This window comes from Meriones unguiculatus, chromosome 21 (assembly GCF_030254825.1).
Source record: "Meriones unguiculatus strain TT.TT164.6M chromosome 21, Bangor_MerUng_6.1, whole genome shotgun sequence".
Taxonomy (NCBI): domain Eukaryota; kingdom Metazoa; phylum Chordata; class Mammalia; order Rodentia; family Muridae; genus Meriones; species Meriones unguiculatus.
In genome coordinates, this window is record NC_083368.1 from 2,992,494 (window position 1) to 3,011,170 (window position 18,677).

The 18,677-nt window shown below is 46.4% G+C and overlaps 1 protein-coding gene across 1 annotated transcript in view; it reads left to right on the forward strand.

The window, feature by feature from the left end:
• Window positions 1–18,677, forward strand: part of LOC132646072 (eyes absent homolog 3-like) — a 122,795-nt gene that overhangs the window by 69,351 nt on the left and 34,767 nt on the right. The window contains 1 exon segment of the mRNA XM_060374201.1: window positions 461–621. Within this exon segment, the coding sequence (XP_060230184.1) occupies window positions 461–621 (161 nt within the window).

The window sequence follows — 18,677 nt, forward strand, 5'->3', positions numbered from 1 at the left end:
CTGTATAGTATTCTGTCATCAATGTTTTTTTTACTATGTAGTATTTTGTCCTTAATGAAAACAATGCTATATCCCAAGTCAGCCTTTATGGGGTGCTGGTGCTTATGTTATTTCCCCTCTTCCTCTCTGTGGTCACTGACGTTTCATTCTGGGAAGGGAGAGAGAAGCTGGACATACTGGTGGTGCACACCTGTTGTTCCAACACTTGGGAGGTGGACACAGGAGGATCAGAAGAAGTGTAAGTATATCCTCAGCTACATAGTGAGGTTAAGGCGGCCTGGGCCATATGAAGCTTTTTCTCCAAAAAACAAGCAGCAGCAAATGTGTTCTAGCGAGAAGATAGTTAAAGCATTACCTTTGTTTATTAGATGCCAAGAACAGGCCACAGGAGCTCAGGTAACGTTTTACCTAAAGCCCTGTGGGTATGCTTTTTAATTTTCATTATCCCCTCTCTTTGCAGCAACTGTAGTTTCTCAACAGATGGTTTCAGTGGTTCAGGAGGCAGTGGTAGCCATGGTTCATCTGTGGGTGTTCAGGGAGGCGTGGACTGGATGAGGAAACTGGCCTTCTGATACCTGAAAGTGAGAGAAATCTACGATAAGCATAAAAGCAGTGTGGGTGGTAAATGGACATCCATTCTGAACCTGTTTCTTAATGGTTTCCTGCATTCCTTTCCCAGAGTTCCTTGCAACTTTTTGGGAATTTATGCCACATTAATTCTGTTTGTAAACAAAAACATAGAGATCTAACTGAAACTCTTTGGAGACTCCACACCATTGGTGGCCGTCAGAATGAAAGACGTTAGGAGAGGCTGGGCACCATTGGTGGCGGTTAGAATGGGGCGTAAAGGGCTGAAAAATGGCTCAGCAGTTAAGAGTGCTGGCTTCTCTTCCAGAGCACAGGTTAACTTCCCAGCACCCACATAGTAGCTCTCAACCATCTGTAATTCCAGTTCCAATGTATCTGATGCCCTCTTCTGACCTCTGTGGGCAAAAGGCATGCATATTATACACATACATACATGCAAACAAAACATACACATAAAATAAAAACATTTAAAATTTAAAAAAAAATAGAATGGTAGATGACAGTTGAGGCTCTGCACCATTGGTGGCCATTAGAATGGGGCTTTCAGTAGAAGCTCTACATTCCTAATTCTCCTTTTTCTGTTTTTTGTTTTGTTTTGTTTGTTTTTGTTGTTGTTCTTAATGTGAGTTTTGTTTTGTTTTTAGAGATTGCTTTGTTTTTAGATTTTTCTGTGTATCTTTGGCTGTTCTGGAACTAACTGTAGACTAGTCTGGCCTCAAACTTATTCAGATCCACCTGCCTTTACCTGCGGGATTAAAGGTGCCACCACTGCCCGGCTTTCTGATTCCTCTTATTTTAACTTTGGACAATTATGCTATTTCCTCTAGACAAACACCTTTTTAAAGAAACTGCTCTGTTAGCTTCCACTGCTGTGATAAAATGCCTGAAAGGATCAGTTTAACTGGAGGAAAGGGTTATTTTGTCATGTGCTCACTTGGCCCTGTTATCTTGAGCTTAAGGCAAACCAGAATATCATGGCAGGGAGAGGCTGGTCACCTCATTGCAGCAGGGAAAGAGAGAGGGAGGGAAAAAGAGGGAGGAGGATGAGAAGGTAGCTTGGTTCCTAAGACCACATTAAAGCACAGGACTTCCTACCTTCAGCTGAGGACAAGCCTTATCACATTAGCTTTTGGGGTATGGTTTAGATCTGCTATTTGGTTGGTTGCTGAGACAGTCTTGTGAGGATGCCCAGACCATCCTTGAACTTGCCCCCAAGCACTAGGATTCTAGATATGGCCCACAGTGCCCAACTCAATACATTATATTTGGTGTAGTGTTTTTATTCTTAAGTCACAACCACTGCTGGTACTATTAATAGACTGCTGTACTTCGAAGAGCAGACATTTAACCCATCATAGCAAGTCAGATAGACCTAGTCACTGCACTGGTTGGGAAATAGGCCCAGGATTATAGTGACTGTGTCCAAGAAATTTTATTTGCCCAAAAATATTATTCATGTTAGTGTGCCTAAAATTCTGTTACTCAGAACTAATTAGTCATGGATTGTTCAAAATGAAGGAGACAATAGAAATCTATTTTAAACACCTCTGGCATTTGAGAACTTAACATCCATCATAGGTCAAGCACAGCATATACAGTCACATAGCAAATAAATAGGCTGGCCACATTCCCTGATTTTAGGTCAGGGCCCTTTCCAATCTTTTTTTTCTTTTTTTTAAAGATTTATTTATTTACTATTTATACAATATCCTGCCTACATGTGTGCCTGCAGGCCAGATGAAGGCATCAGATCCTATTATAGATGGTTGTGAGCCACCATGTGGTTGCTGGGAATTGAACTCGGGATCTTTGGAAGAACAGCCAGTGCTTTTAACCTCTGAGCCATCTCTCCAGCCCCACTTTCCATTCTTATAGTTCCTTTATTAGTGATGTGCTCTTATAAGAAAATATTTAAAACTATGAGCCATCGTCTTCAAAAAACATTCTGCACGCTGTAGACTGCACAGGAGAGTGTTCTTCCGTGTCAAGAGTCATGTCACCCACATGTGTATGACTGAAAGCAGAGACAGGGCTTTGAAGTTTATTTGAGTCATTCCTGTGACAACCCTTTAATACCAGATGAAAATCTTGTATTAGCTTCCAGATCTCAGGAATCCAATTTCTTTTCTGAGTTCTTCCCCTCTCCCAAGCTTAAGTCTCAGATCCTTCCTGCCTACTAATTAGATCTAGTTGCAACTTACTCTGATATATAAAAAGTGATATCAGCCAGGTATGTGGTGCACACCTTTAATGCCAGCACTAGGAAGGTAGAGGCAGGTGGATCTCAGAGTTCAAGGCTAGCCTCGTCTACAGAGTGAGTTCCAGGCTAAGACTGCCTCAAAACAAACAAACAAAACCTTCCTATCTGTTTTTATGATATGAGAAGAACACAGGGCTTTTTATTTAACCTTTGATACAGAAAATTCTGAGTCACGTTTGCTTTTTGAATATTGTTACAGTGGCTCCCGCATGAAACCTGTTAGGTTTTTATGCAGAATCTATCTATTCTTGGAGATCAGCGTGTTAGTCTGCTGTTGCCTGGAGTTGCTTCAGAAGTGACTAACGTGCAGGGGCCTGGTCCTTCACCCTAGAATCCCCGCTGGCCTGTTGCTGTGCAGATGGAAGCACAGGGCAGTCACAGGGCAGTGCTAGCTGGGGAAGAATCTTGACCCTGGCTATTCCCGCTGGCCTTTGGTCTTTGTTTTTAGAGCTAAGAACTGTTGTAACAGTCATTTGTCCTTGCTTGTTTCCTGGTGTTGTGTTTTAAAGCAGTGCTATTCAGGTGTGGTCGCTCAGGCTGTAGATAATGCCCATTGTTTATACAGAAGGACCTTATACCAGAACCTACTTTCCATGTTTCTGTCAGCTGACCTTGTTACGGTGTGCCCATGGGAAAGCAAACATTTTGGTGAAGAGTCAGGTTTGAGTAGCACCATTCTCAAAGTTTTCTAAAACATGGGAATGGATAAACTCAGGTACTCATAGAAGTTACTTCTTCATATAGCAAGTAAATTGGTTACTTGTATCCAGCACAGCACCTGACAAAAGCTGCTTAAAAAAGGAAAGGTTTTTGGTTCACAGTTCAAGGACGCAGTCCACCACTGCAGAAGTCACAGTGGCAGGGGCAGGGGACACTGATCACATGGGGTAAACAAAGATGGAAGAATCCTTGTGCTCAGCCTGCTCTCTCCTCTTCCCACCTCTGTGACCTAATTTTGATGGTCCCTCACATTCATGAGCAGAGATGAAGCTGAGGACAAATGAACCATCTTAGTGAGTTTCTGATGTCGTGATAACAAGTGTGTCTGCTTTATCTGAAAGGCTCCTGAGCCCCCAGAGGAAGGAAGCCCTGCAGAGACGAAGAGCAGAGATGGACGTTCTCACGGACTCCTGGTGAGGAACTGCATTAAGTCCTGCTTCTCATCCAGTCTCGGGATGGACTTGTCTCTTTTACACCCCATCTTCTCATGCTGTTTTCTGTCCCTAGTCCAAACTAGGCCATCCCCCAAAATGGGGCTTTAGGAATGGAGATTGGAAAGTTCAAATAAGCCAGGCAGGGGTAGCTCACACCTTTAATCCCAGCACTCTAGAGGTTGAGGCATGAGGATCTCTGAGTTCAAGGCCAGCCTGGTCTACAGAGTGAGTTCCAGGACAGCCAGGGCTACACAGAGAAACCCTGTCTCGAAACAGAGAAAAAAAGAAAGAAAAAAAAAAAGAAAGAAAAAAAAAAAAGGTTAACATGAGCCCTGGCAGTGGAAGCAGAGGCAGGTGGGTCTCTGTGAGTTTGAGGCCAGCCACAGCTACACAGAGAAGCACTGTCTCAAAAACAAAAAGATAACAGAAGTTAAATGAAAAGGGGTCTAGAGCCAGGCATAGTGGTGTGCACCTGCAGTCTCAGGTTCTGAGAGATGGCGCCAGGAGGATCAGGAGTTAGTTCAAGGCCACCTTGAGCTATAGAGTGAGTTTCAGGGCAGTCTGGGTTTCATGAGACTGTCGCAAAAAGAGGAGAAACAATGAATGGCAGCAGTTCATTATTAGGGGGCCAGCAATGCTGCTGAGTCCGACATGCACAGTAAACAAATGTAATTTTTAAAAAAATTAAGATGGGGGCTGGAGAGATGGCTCAGTGGTTAAGAGCACTGTCTGTTCTTCCAGAAGTCTTGAGTTCAATTCCCAGCTTACAAGATGGTGGCTCACAACCATCTCTACTGGGATCTGATGCCCTTTTCTGGCATGCAGGTGTACATGCAGATAAAGTATTTATTTACATAAAACAAACAAGTAAGTAAATCTTTTTTTAAAATTTTTATTTAACTTTTATTAATTACACTTTATTCATTTTGTATCCCCCCCTAAGCCCTTCCCTCCTCCCCTCCCGTTCCTACCCTCACTCCCTCCCTCCTTTTTTTTTTTTAAATTAAGATTATCAAGGGGTTTTTTGCCTGGACCCATAGACTGGAAAATAAATGCAGCTATAGCATGTACCAATACCATATTGTTCCCTCTCTCCCTCATGTCTATAACTTGGGAAACAAACAAAACTCTCCCTGAGGATAGCCATCCAGTAATAGTAATAGTGTAATATAACTATAATATAATGTATTAATAATAATAATCCTAAACTAACTCCTGTAGGCCCAAGGGAATCATTGTGTCTTCTGTAACTGACTGGCTGTTGTGTGAAGAACAGAAGGACCCTGACTGGCACTGCCGTTATTTAGAACAACAAACGCAAGCTCCTCACTGTGTACTTGTCTTCTAAAATGTGGTGTTCTTGATAAAACTGCGGCAGCAGCTAACAGGGTGCAGGGCAAGGGATGGCTCAGGAGTTGAGAGCACTCACTGCTCGTGCAGAGCGCCCAGGTTCAGTTCCCCGCACCTACACATGCACATAAGCAATCTCACTGGCCCCTCTGCCCTTTAATACAGAAAAAGACTCTGAAGAGTGATAAATGAGCTGGAAATGGTGGGGCACGCCTGTAATCCCAGACCACAGGAGGCAGAGGTGGGAGTATCTCTAAGCTGAAGACCACCTGGTTTCTGTGTTGAGTTCCAGGACAGTCAGAGCTACATGGAGAAACCCTATTTTTAAAAACGGAAAGAAGAAAAGAAGAATTAATATTGGCATTGACTAGTAGCATCCAGGTCTTTGAGATTTTCTTTTAAGGGCTGGAAAGATGGTGCAGAAGTTAAGACCATTGGCTGTTCTTCCAGAGGTCCGGAATTCAATTCCCAGCAACCACAATGGTGGCTCAAAACCATCTATAATGAGATCTGGTGCCTTTTTCTGGCCAGCAGGCAGAACGAGCAGGCAGAACACTGGATACATAATAAATAAATAAATCTTAAAAAAAAAAAAGTTAGAGCCTAAAGAGCTGACCTGTTTCAATTTGTGCTCCTGTGTTGCTTCAGTTTTACAAGTTCAGTTTTCTTCTTACTGTTTTCTAGAAAGAATTGTGTGAATTTTCTGATCACAACCACCCAGCTGGGTCCAGCCCTGGCCAAGGTTCTCCTGTATGGACTAGTCTGTGAGTTCAAGGCCAGGCTGGTCTACAAAGCCAGTGCAGGACAGTCAAGGCTACACAGAGAAACCCTGTCTCAAAAAACACTAATAAAATAAAATAAAAACCAGATGGCAGAGGAGTGCAACTGTGGATGGCTGCACTCTGTTACAACGTGCTTCTAGCCAACCATGCATCACAGACCACTGAGTCAAAACAAAACAGAAAACAAACAACAAAAAGAGGAAAAGCGGAGGGGCCCCTGCCTAGAATAGCACTTCACTTTAGCTCAGCCTCCTCTCTTTGAGCCCCGGCCCTGACCTCTACCTCTGCTCATTTTTCCCTCCTTTTGCCCTTGAACTCGTGAAAGATTTTGACTCAGCCTGCCACGCATCAGACACGGTTCCTCTTTCGTCTGCCCACTTCAGCAGGAACACCCTGGACAAGTTCGGGTCATCGTATGTCTTGGTCAGCAGTCGCTTGTGAGATAAATTTGTTCAAACTTGAAGAAAGACTCAAAGACCAAGAGTCATCAGAATCCATGGTGACAATCGATCGAAGTCAGGTGATAGGATGTGGACAGGAGACCGTTACCTGCCTCTCTACCTAGGGGAATTCCAATAAGTGCATATTGTTCTGTTGAAATAAATGTGAACCTCCTGGTATGTTGAAGAGACAAATGGTAAAACCTAGTTTTGTCACTTTTGGACCTCTCACCCGGATCAAAGATAGTGAGAGGAGTCAGAATGTTAAAAGGAGAGAGAATATTACAAAGGAGAGACAGCGCTGAGGAAAAGTACTGCCTATCTGCTGTGTTGGCTGGGTTGAGGCAAATGAATGAGATCAGAATTTATAGCCTCAAGCTGGGCAATGGTGGTGGCCCACGCCTTTGATCCCAGCACTTGGGAGGCAGAGGCAGGTGGATCTCTTAAGTTTGAGGCCAGCCTGGACTACAGAGTGAGTTCCAGGACAGTCAGGGCTACACAGAGAAACCCTGCCTTGAAAAAAAAAATGAAAATAAATAAAGAAATGTACAGCCCAAAATGTGGCATTTTAACACATTAATTGTTCTGAGAGGAAGGCGACTGAGAAATGGGAGGTACAGGAGGAAATCTCTTCCTGCCCGTATTCTACCCCAAATCAAGGCACTGATTTCCCGTGTGAAACAGAGAGGAAACCATTCATATCCCTGGAGATGGGGAGCTGCTGCCAAGATAAGTCTGTTCCAACCAACCCCATGAAAGAAAGCCGTATCTTCCATGAGTCTCTCCCCGTCACTCTCCCACAGCTAACTGCCCGCTGTCAGGACCCCTTTTCCCTCGGTCTTTTCCTGTCTTCACCGTTCATGACTCGCATTATAATGACAGAAACCAGACACAGTCGCACATGCCTCTAATACGGGGCTTGGGAGTCCCAGGCAGGAAGACTGTAAATTTAAGAGCAGCCTGGGCTACACAGCAAGATTCAGCCACAAGGCGACACAGTGAGATGCAGGGGCTCATGGTGGCACACGCCTGTCATCCTAGACCTCAGGAGGCAGAGGCAGGAAGATCACAATTTACAGGTCACCCTTGGTTTCAGAGCAAATTAAAGACGGGCTTAGGCTACAGTGAGATCCATCTTAAAAACGAAAACCTCAGAGTTATCAAACTTGGTGGCTGCTGAATGCTGGGGCCATACATGACACCCCAGTTCACCCCCTCCATCTTGGAAAATGGGAGACAAGAATGTAAGAGGCAGAGGAAAGAGTGGGGTATTGTGGAATGCAGATGTTCGGGTATAGCATGGTCATTGCGCCCTTGAACTTTATCAGTAGGCACAAGCTGCACACAAGACGAGGGCCGTCAACCTGCTACCACGCTGTGGGGAGGGGCTCCAGATTACAGGCATGTGCTACCATGCCCAGCTTGTGCACTAAAACCTTTCCAATAGCCGCATCTGGAGGTACAGCCAGTGAGCCAAGCACACACACACACACACACACCCCGACTTCATGGGGTTTGGTCTAGGAAAGAAGACTGAGCACACTTTGCATGATAGACGCCATGACCAAAGTCAGCTCAGGGAGGACAGGGCTTGCTTGGGCTTACAGTTCCATGCCAGAGTCCACCATCAAGAGAAGCCAGGGCAGGAACTTGGGGCAGGGACCAGAGCAGAAACTGTGGCCGAACACAGCTCACTGGCTTGCTCTTCACGGCTTGCGCCTCGCCTCTCGTCTCCTTATACAACCCAGGCCCATCTGGCCAGCACTTTTCACAGTGCTCCAAGCCTTCCCACAATAACCGTTAATCGAGAAAATGCCCCACAGACACACCGAACAAGCCTGCCAGCCAATCAGATAGAGGTATTTGCTCAACTGAGGTTTCCTCTTCCCAGACCACCCTAACCAGCGCAGAGGGTACTCGGTAAAGAAGCAAACACTGAGTTCCACAAAGGAAACCAGAGGATGGGTGGGTGCCTGCAACCCCAGCATTTGGGAGGCAGGAACTGATGGGTCAGAAGTTCAAGACATGGGGGGCTGGGGAGATGGTTCAGGGGTTAAGAATACAAACTGCTCTTGCAGAGGGCCAGCGTTAGGCTCCTACCACCACACCAGGTGGTTCACAACTCCCTGTAACTCCAGCTGCTGGGGATCCAACTCCTTCTGGTCTCTGTAGACACAGCACCTACCTGCACAAACCCACAGACAGACAGAATAATAATGGTGATGATGATGATGATAAAAAGAAAAAGAATACCCTGGACTATAAGAGACCTTGTCTTTTAAAAAGGCAATCAACAAACAAAAGAAAATAAAAAAAAAAGTAATTCTTGGGAAGTCAATGTTGGCTTGAATTCCCTGTCTGTCCCAGAGAATCAGAAACCTGGATTCCCTCCCAATGTCTAAGGGAAAGGGATGGGGTGGAGGGCAGCAACCTCTAACCCTTGCTCTATTCTAGCTTGACTTTCCTTCCCTTGAATTCCTGTCCACTAAATCCCACAGATAAACAAGCAGCTCACTGAGAGTCACCCCCAAGCAGCCCATAACAGCCACACTTTTCTCCTAGATCCCATCCCTCACCCTCCCATCAGTCCCTCCTGGGATTCACAGCAGGCGGAATTTCTCTCTCAGCTGTCCACAGCCTCTTGTCGGGAGCTGTCATGAGAAGCAGGATGAGGGTGTGGAATCCGCTTACTGACCGTGTAAGCTGGAGCAGACAACTTAACTCTCTTTAGGGGTCTGGTGTGTCAGTCCTTGCATGGAGTTGTTAGTGGTCCTATCCCAGACTTCACGTGGAAATGCCCCTCCTGAGGCTTCCACATGCCCAGTCTCCACCCACAACAAGGTTTATACTTTATCTCTTAGCTCCTCTTGCTCTTGACTTTTCATTTCCCAAGACAAAGTCAATTGTCAAGAAAATCCTGCCAGGGCAAGGGAGGGAGAAAGTTTATGCACACCATCAGCAGGCAGGGGCCCTCAGAGGTCCGAAGCGGATGTTGGTTTCCCTGGTGTTAGAGCTACGGATGGTTGTGGATAACCGTGATGGTGAGGGAGACGAACCAGACCCTCCACAGAGCAGCAAGTGCTCTCAACCATCTCTCCAGCGCCTTGTTTGGATTTTTAAGACAGGATCTCACGCTATAACCCAGATTAGCTGGAGACCTTACTACACAGCCCAGGCCGATGTTGAACTCACAGCAATCCTCCTGCCTCAGCCTCCAATTTTCTCCTTGTGTTATTTTTAGGGTCCTCTGCTCCACAGCACTGGGATTCCAGGTGTGGGCCACCTCCCCTGGTACCAACAAATTTCTAAAGTGGTGCAATTTTTTCCTCTGACTTATGCAGTGATGATACAATTTATGTTCTAAGAGCCTTAGAAATCAACCTGAGGTTTCATCTAAGGTAACAAATTGCCATCACTTGGGGGCACTTCCACATTCCAGGCTTGCCAACAGCCAAGGTTGGGGAACTGAATGAGATCTATAGGAATGGATGTCTCAGAAAAAGAGAAGTCGCAGCACTGACAGGAAGAGCAACATAATTTTCAAACTATTTACAAAGTGTGTGCACGTTTTCTTCTTTCTAAGTTCCCTCTTCAAAGAATTCACCCCTTCCTGGCTCCGAAGCAGTCAGTGCCACGCCCTGCCCACCTTTGCTGTTAAAGGGGAAAAAGTTTTAAGTCATCTAAGAAGTACCTTAAACAGTAACAAAAAACAAAGATGTTGTGAGTGGTAAGGTGGTGCCTGCTTGCCACACCAGCACTCAAAGTAGAGGCAAAAGAATCAGTTCCCGAACAGCTGCAGGCCAGCCTTTAATAAGGCCCCATCTCAAAATATATATATATATATATATATATATATATATATATATATATATATATAAAATAAATGTAATTATGACAAAGAAATTAGAAAGCCAACCATGGTGGTACTTGCCTGTGACCCTGCTCTTCAGGAAGCACAGGATAACTGCTGGTTCAAGGTCAGTCTCATCCACATACTAAATTTCAGGCCAGCCAGGGCTACCTAGAAAGGGCCTAACAAAAGCAAGGAAACAAAATATTGTAACTGTGAGTGCTGGACAAATATACGACACGATCAGTACTTGCATAATTTGCTGATATTAACGGGCACAACAGGGCTCCCAGATCTTAGCACAACAGACTCCATGAGGGAAATACCACGCAGGCTATAATACAGCTCAGCATATAGACAGCACCACATGCCAAAATGAAAACAAAGACCTAATCGATCAAAGTCCACAGTTCTGGGGAAAATCTCTAAGCGTGCTAACCTTGCTTTTGGGCTTTGGTAGTTCCAGTTCTGGCTAACTGTTCTTGTTAGCTGAAATATGTCAACCCATGATCTGGTTTTTGTGCTTAAAATTAAGTTCACCCTGAAGCTGTAATCCCAGCACACTCAGGGAGGCAGAGGCAGGTGGGTTGCTGTGAGTTTGAGACCAGCCTGCTCTACAAGGCAAGTCCAGGACAGCAAAGGCTACACAGAGAAACGCTGTCTCAAAAACAAACAAAAATGCTAATACTAATACTAATAAATAGAAATAAATAAATTTTAGTTTGGTTGCTGGATGTATAGATAAGAGTGCTTATGTAGCATGTGTGAGTTTCTGGGTTCAATTCCCAGCCCCACAAAGCTAATTAATTAATTAAAGGAAATTTGTTAACATATTTTAGAAGGGCAGTAATTCCTGTCTTTGAACTTTATCCTTATTAAGTTATAAGAAAGAAGGACATGGGTAGGATTTTGACTCCATGGTGGAGTGTTTGCCTAGCACAGAGGATATCCTAACTTCAATCCCTGGCACCAATGGTGGGGAAAAAAGAAAAGAAGTAAGGTAATAAAATGCTGGAAATCAGGACTGAGGCTATAGCTCATAGAATGGAGGTGGCTTTTTCTATTTTTTATTGTTCTTAGCATGTAACCTGGGTTCTTTCTCCAGTGATGCAAAAACTAGGGTTGGTTGTAATCCCAGCTTTTGAAAAAAATCCAGAAATTCAAGGTCATCCTCAGCTAAGTAGTGAGTTCAAGGCCAGCCTAAGCTACAGGAGACGACGACGACAACGATGAAGAAGAAGAAGGAAGAAGAAGAAGGGGAAGAGGAAGAAGAAGAGGAGGAAGAGGAAGAAGAGGAAGAGGAGGAAGAAGAGGAGGAGGGGGAGGAGAGGAGGAGGAGGAGGAGGAGGAGGAGGAGGAGGAGGAGGAGGAGGAGGAGGAAGAAGAAGAAGAAGAAGAAGAAGAAGAAGAAGAAGAAGAAGAAGAAGAAGAAGAAGAAGGGAAATGATCCATGTATCACAGAGTTTTTGCTTGTCTTTTTTTTTAGTGTATAGGTGTGTTATCACCACTGCAGACAGTTGTCACTCATGGTGGGGTGCTGGCAGTCTTCCTTTGGAAGAGCAGCAAGTGCGCTGAGCCGCTGAGCTGCTGCTGAGCCGTCTCTCCTCCATTTCCCCTGCCTGGCTGCTTTGAGTGCTTATTTTGCCTCAGAAGCCGAGTCTCTAACTCAAGGCAAGCCTCCACAGCATTCCAGAGCATGCACTGCTTTTGCTCCTCACATACCAAAGGGGGACTGAGGGTCAGACAATGAGGTACTTGGCCGGCAGTTTGACATCTTTGGAGCCTGGATCCAAGCAGCTGACTCTTGGGTCCTACACTCTCTGACCCATCTGGCCCTCGTTGATCACTGACAGTTCCCTTGGCAGATGCCCTGCTCCTTTTCTACACAAGGGCGCATGAAGAAGCCATTTATGTAGTCGAGGGCTAGGCTTAGCACCACAGACTCATTATCTGTTAAGATACCCAGAAAGGGGAAGTGGACAGATCAGCGTCACACAGTCAGTCTCAGGATTGGAGCCCAGAGGTTCCAGGACACACTCCCTTCTGCTGACAGGCTCAGGGCCTCGCAGCTGAAGCCCACTCAGATGTGGAGCTCTGTAGGACCATTGGAGGCAGGGATACGGTGACGGTGACGCAGAGTCAGCTGCAGAAGGGACCTAAACAAGGTGTCAGAGGGTCCCCAGGCTAGGACGGGAGGAGTGGAGAACTTGGTGTGGCTCTGGCTCTTTGTGTGTTTGCAAAGCCTGAGGCTGTGTTTGGATGCAATTGAAGAACTAGGCAGAATCCCAGGGGAGGCCAACATGAAGGAGCACGATGTAAGCATCTCGACTCCTGGGACTCCTGGGGCGTCTCCTGGGGCATCTCCCAGCACTCCCGAGATCTTGTCTCTGTCCAAACTGCTGTCCCCACAGGAGAGAATGAGGCTCTGAAGGATAATAACAATGCTGATTTGTTTCTGGGGGGTCACTCCCTTGATGGCCAGCACAAGGACCAATGGATCCAGGAAACAAGCCAGGTTCCGGGGGTCGGGAGTGTGACTCAGAGGTACAGTGCTTGGCTAGCATATACCAAGTCCCCGAGTTTGATATTACAAAATAGAACTGTTTCCTGGTGCCACCCACCCCATCTAACTGTGCCTCCTGCCTCGGCTAGCCATGGCTTAGTTGCTGTCTTGCATAGGCCAACAGGGGCTGCTGATTCAGGAGCTAAGAAGACTGAGGAAGTGGCCCAAGAAGAAAAAACGATCCCATCATAGGCTTATTTTCCACCACGGAATAGTGTCACAGGAAGCTACTGTCCCTGTCTCCAAACCTGTGGTCCCCACCTACTTAAGCCAGCAAAAATGCCTTTTCCCTTTATGTACAGTTCCAAGAGGAAGCTCTTGTTCAAGACCCTATGGACGGGACTCTCCATGTTTCTTCCCAGGGCAGTAAATACTGAATAGATTCTTTTTCTGCTCCTCCACCACTCAGTGCTCTCTCAGGATTTTCAAGGTGATGGATGGAGCCCACACACATAACCCAACTGAGGCCAGCAACCAGGACTCAGGTGGCAGTCTCTCCCATTTAGGGTGAGCTAGTCCCATCACCAAACTTGTCTGCCCTTGATAACCTGTCATGTGTTACAAAAATCTGTCCTACCTAGGAACTGAGAAAGACAGAGAGAATAATTGCCTCCCTGTCCATGGAGGGAACAGGTCACAACAGCAATACTTTTGGTTTCAAATGAGTGTGTTTATTAAGTGTAAAGCAAACAGGACCTAAAGAATAGAATAACAAACAGCAGAAAGATCGTAGGGTATCAGAGCAGACACGTAATCCACCCGGCAGAAACCCACTGCAGAAGCCTGGGACACCAAAGAGCCAGCTAGAACCTCTGACCCACAAAGAGGGTCCCAGGCAGAACATCTTCTCCTGAGGGAGGCTGCCAAATAGCACAAGGAGGGCGGAGGTGCCGGATGCCCCAGATCTGGAGTTACAGTGGTTGTGAGCAGCCTCACCTGGGCTGAGACCAGAACACATCTTTGCTGTTGTTGTGGTTTTGTTTGGCTTGGTTTGGTTTTCGACACAGGGTTTCTCTGTGTAGCCCTGGCTGTCCTGGAACTCTGTAGACCAGGCTGGCCTCGAACTCAGAGTCCCACCTACCTCTCCTGAGTGCTGTGCCACCACTGTCCGGCTTTCAGCACACACTCTGAACAGCTGGGCCATCTCTCCAGCCCTTCTCCTCCGCTCCCCTCCCCTCCCCCCCACCCCACGACGTTTTTATATCATGAGAGAAGTGGTTACCCTGTTGGCGTACTTTTAAAAAACTCTTCTATTTACATTTCTTATCTTTTTCTCCTACTCCACCCCGATCCCTTCCAACACCCCAACACCACGTAGGAGAGAGAAACCCCTAGTGGGAAAGAGGGAGCAGTTCTCTTAGATGCTGGTTAGGGTCATCGGGTTCCTTGTAGCGAGTCCAATTCTCGTTTCAGGAGCTCTTGTCTCACTGCACCAACAGCAACAGGATCCTGGGGGTGGGGGAGCGGCATGCCCCACCCCCACTCTCTGGGCTCTGGCCTTTATTCCCTCTCAGAGATCTCAGATCTGAACTATCTGTAGCTGGCAAAGAGCCCCTCTCAGAGCCAACATGAGGCAAATAGTCTGCTGCTTTGGACCGTCTGAATCAGTCCCACACCCAGCTCCTGGGATTAAAACAAAAACATGTTTATACCCACAACAATGCCTTTTGCTTTGTGGGGAAGAGGGTGTCTGGGAATGACTTGCCTCCAGTCTGGCGTGAGTACTCTCCTTCTATCCTCAAGGACGTGGTATTTCCACACTCTGGGCTGTTTTGCTGTCCTCTTTTTCCCCTGCTCACAGGTCTGGGGACAAAGGGCTCCCATTTCAAGATAAGAGGTCTTGGAGGAGGACACTGTAAGACAAACATGCTTAGGCCTGGAGCCGGGGTTCCTGCCTCACCTCTCCAGTTCTTGGTGAATTTAAACAGTACGTGACACTTTAGTAGCATGACGTATGTGCCACGCAGCCTGCATGCTTGCACCTCGGCCACAGCTTCACCCCTGGGCTGAAACCAGCTTCCTAAAACAGGAGTTCTTTGATTTCAGAAGAGGAGGAGAATGGATGTTGCCAGAGCTGAGCTGATCAGTTGTGTTGGATGGTAAGTGCGAGTAATGCTCCTTGGCAGACCGTGAAATCACTTCCTCTCCACTGGCTCCCTGGAGCGTCTAATACACCCAGGCAGTGTCCTTATCTTCATATTTACACCTGGAGAGACCGAGGACCAGAGATAGACTAGTGACCTAAAGCCGAATAATCAGCCATGACAGACTGGGAGGCAAATCCAGAACTAGTCCCCCATTCCTCCCAATTCCCCCTTCCGCCTTCCGAAATTTCAGCTGCTGCTGATAGCTGAAAGTCATTTGTAGTAAAACAATCCTCCTGTTAGCAGACACTCCAGGCCAGGAAGTCACCTGTAAACAATGTAACAACTAGCTGCGTGGTGCTTCAGGTACCTCCTTCCCCTTCCTCTGCCATGAGTATATGTGAAGTTACTTCCGGGATGATGTGACGGTGGGTCACGCTCCAGCCTGGGCCAGTCCTGGTGCCAACTGGGGGGGATGGAAAAGTTATCAACAGTTACCAGAAGAGAGACTATCAGCCAAGAACAACTCACGAGGGCTGAGACACAAGGCCTTAGCTTCAGCCTCCAGCAATGTGGGCACACGTGTGCGCGCATGAGCACACTCGCACAAACCTCAGTAACCAGTGATGTATCCCAGCACTTGCATGTAACAAGGGCCGGAGGGCCAGTGGTTCAGGGCTAGCCCAGTCAATGCAGTAAGTAGGAAGGCAGCTTGTACTCACATGGGACCCTGTCTCAAACAATAATTAATAACAATAATAACGTAATAACAAATAGCAACCCACACCCTGCCCCAAGGATCAAATCATGCTTCTCCCCAGCAGAGGAATGAGAAAGGGACTGGCTCCAGTTAGGCCTGTTAGGGCGTAAAGTGAGGTCCAGGATCACCCGGCCAGCCGGTTGTGTAAATATTGCCAACGTGGCAGATTCTAAACTGCTCACACAACATCTGGAGCGCATAGCTGGGGGAGGGAAACCGGCAGCAGACTCTCACTAGCCCCGTGAACACTCTGTTGTGTTGAGTTTTGTTCTTTAAACAATTCTGCCATTGTCACTTGAAGGCAGGGACCCTCCCTCCTTTTTTTAAAACTTGTCCCTACAGGATATGGGTAGACCATTGAGCATTTGTGGAATCAAAAGACAAACCATTTTCATTTCCTTGAGGCGTCTCCCCTCAGACAGACAGCCACATACACAATACCACACATGGAAGAAACCTACTGACCAAACTCATTCACACACAGTGCCTCAGGCTTTGTGGCCAGAGGCAGGAAACACCACCTTGAACATGAGAACCTGCTGTGAGGAAGTCTTCCACAGGAGTCTGAATTCGCCTGTCCACACAGCCTCCTCCTTCACTTTTTATAATTGTGTTGTCTTTGTTACGTTTCCTGTGGCTGGGCTAGAATACGTGCACAAAAGCGACCGGGGAGAAAGGCTTTATTATGGCTCATGGTTCAAGGGTACAAGTCCACCCTGGCAGGGAACTCGGAGCAGCTGGCGTGCTATCTGGCACAGTCAGGAAGATAATGAATACAGGCCTTTGCCGGGCTCCTGTTCGACCAGTGGTTCTCAACCTGTGGGTCACGACCCCCTGGGGTCTAACAACCTTTTCACAGGGGTTGCCTGAGGCCATCAAAAAACACAGATGTTTACATTAGGATTCATAATAGTAGCAAAATTACAGTTATGAGGCAACAACAAAGATAACTTTATGGCTGGAGATCATCACCGGAACATTAGGAAGGTTGAGAACCACTGTGTTAACCAAATCAGGATCCCAGTCAAGGAATGGCTCCACCCACAGTGGGCAGGCATTCCCACCTCAGTTAACACAGTCAAGAATATCTCCCACAGGCATGTCCAGACGTCCATCTTCCAGGTGATTCTAGATTCTGTCAACTTAACAATTGACACCATTCCATTTTGGTGACATAAAATGTATCGTTTTTATGGGGCTAGAGAAATGATGGCTCAGTTTTTAGGAATGCTTGTTTTGCTGGGTCCGTTTTGCAGAGGACCCGCATTCAATCCCAGCCCCCAAATGGTGGCTCACCACCATTTACAACTGCAGTTACAGACAACCCAACACCCTCTTCCGGCCTCCATGGGCACCAGGCACATAAGTGGGACCATACACTTGTCCTTTGGTGCATGCCTTTTATCACTTAGCACAACATCATCAAAGGTCAGGCATGGTTTTACCACATGTCAAATGCCCTTCCTCTTTAAGGTATGTCTATGTCACATTTTATCACTCATCTGTCAGTGGACGAATGGGTTATTTGCATCATTGGCGGCTGTGTGTTCATGCACAAACACCTGCTTGAGTCCTTGGTTACAGTTATTTTAGGTACACTTCTAGGAGAGGAATTGCTATGTGATGATTGCTGCCTGGGACCCCTCCCCCAGTATGAAGGAATAAGCCTTAGCCTAGCAGTATAGGAATACGCCTTCAAGCCCAAGAGGCAGAGGCAGGTGGAGCTCTGTGAGTTCGAGGCCAGCCTGGTCTATAGAGTGGGTTCTAGGACAGCCAGAGAAACCCTATCTTGGAAAAAAACAAAGAATAGACTTGAGCCTAAGGCCTTACAGACTAGGTGCTCTACTACCGAGATCCCCCAGGCCTATTTGTTTGTTAGTTTCCTTACTTGTTTGAGACAAACATCTGTGGTCCAGGCTGGCCTCCAACTCCTCCTGCTTCAGTCTTCCAGTCTTGGTATTATAGCCTGGTGTCACCAGGCCCTGAAGCCAGGCTCAGTTGTTTGAGAAACAATATTTTCTGCAGCCTCTGCATCATTGCGCACTGCCATGAGCAAGGCATAGGAATTCCAGTTTGGAGGGGTGGGGGGTACCTCAGTTAATAGAATTAATACCTCAAGCCAAGGGTTAGGTCTTTGTGTAAAGATGATCTGTTGGTGCCCACCTATAATTCTAACACTCAGGAGGTCAAGGCAGATGGAGCAGGAAATAACTCAGGAACACATAAAAACCTGCTTCCAACAAAATGACTCCGGAGCACATAAAAATCCCCTTCCAAAGAAATGACTCCAGAACACATAAAAACCTGCTTCCAAAGAAATGATTCCAGAGCACTTAAACCCGCTTTCAAAGAAATGACTGAGAAGCGCATAAAAACACTCTTCCAACAAAGTGATTCAGGAGCACATAAAAATCTGCTTCCAACGAAATGACTACAAAGCACATAAAAACCCGCTTCCAACGAAATGACTTCGGAATAATAAAAACCCGCTTAAAACGAAATGACTCAAGAGTACAGAAAAACCAGCTTCCAACGAAATGACTCCAGAGTACATAAAAACTCGCTTCCAAGAAATGACTCAGTAGCACATAAATCTGTTTCAAAGGAAATGACTCAGTAGCACATAAAAATCTGTTTCAAAGGAAATGACTCAGGAGCATATAAAAACCCGCTAACAACGAAATGACTCAGGAGCACATAAAAACCTGCTTCCAATGAAATGACACAGGAGAACATAAAAACCTGCTTCCAATGAAATGACTACACAGCACATAATAACCCGCTTCCATCAAAATGACTCAGGAGCACATAAAAACCCGCTTCCAACGAAATGACTACATAGCACA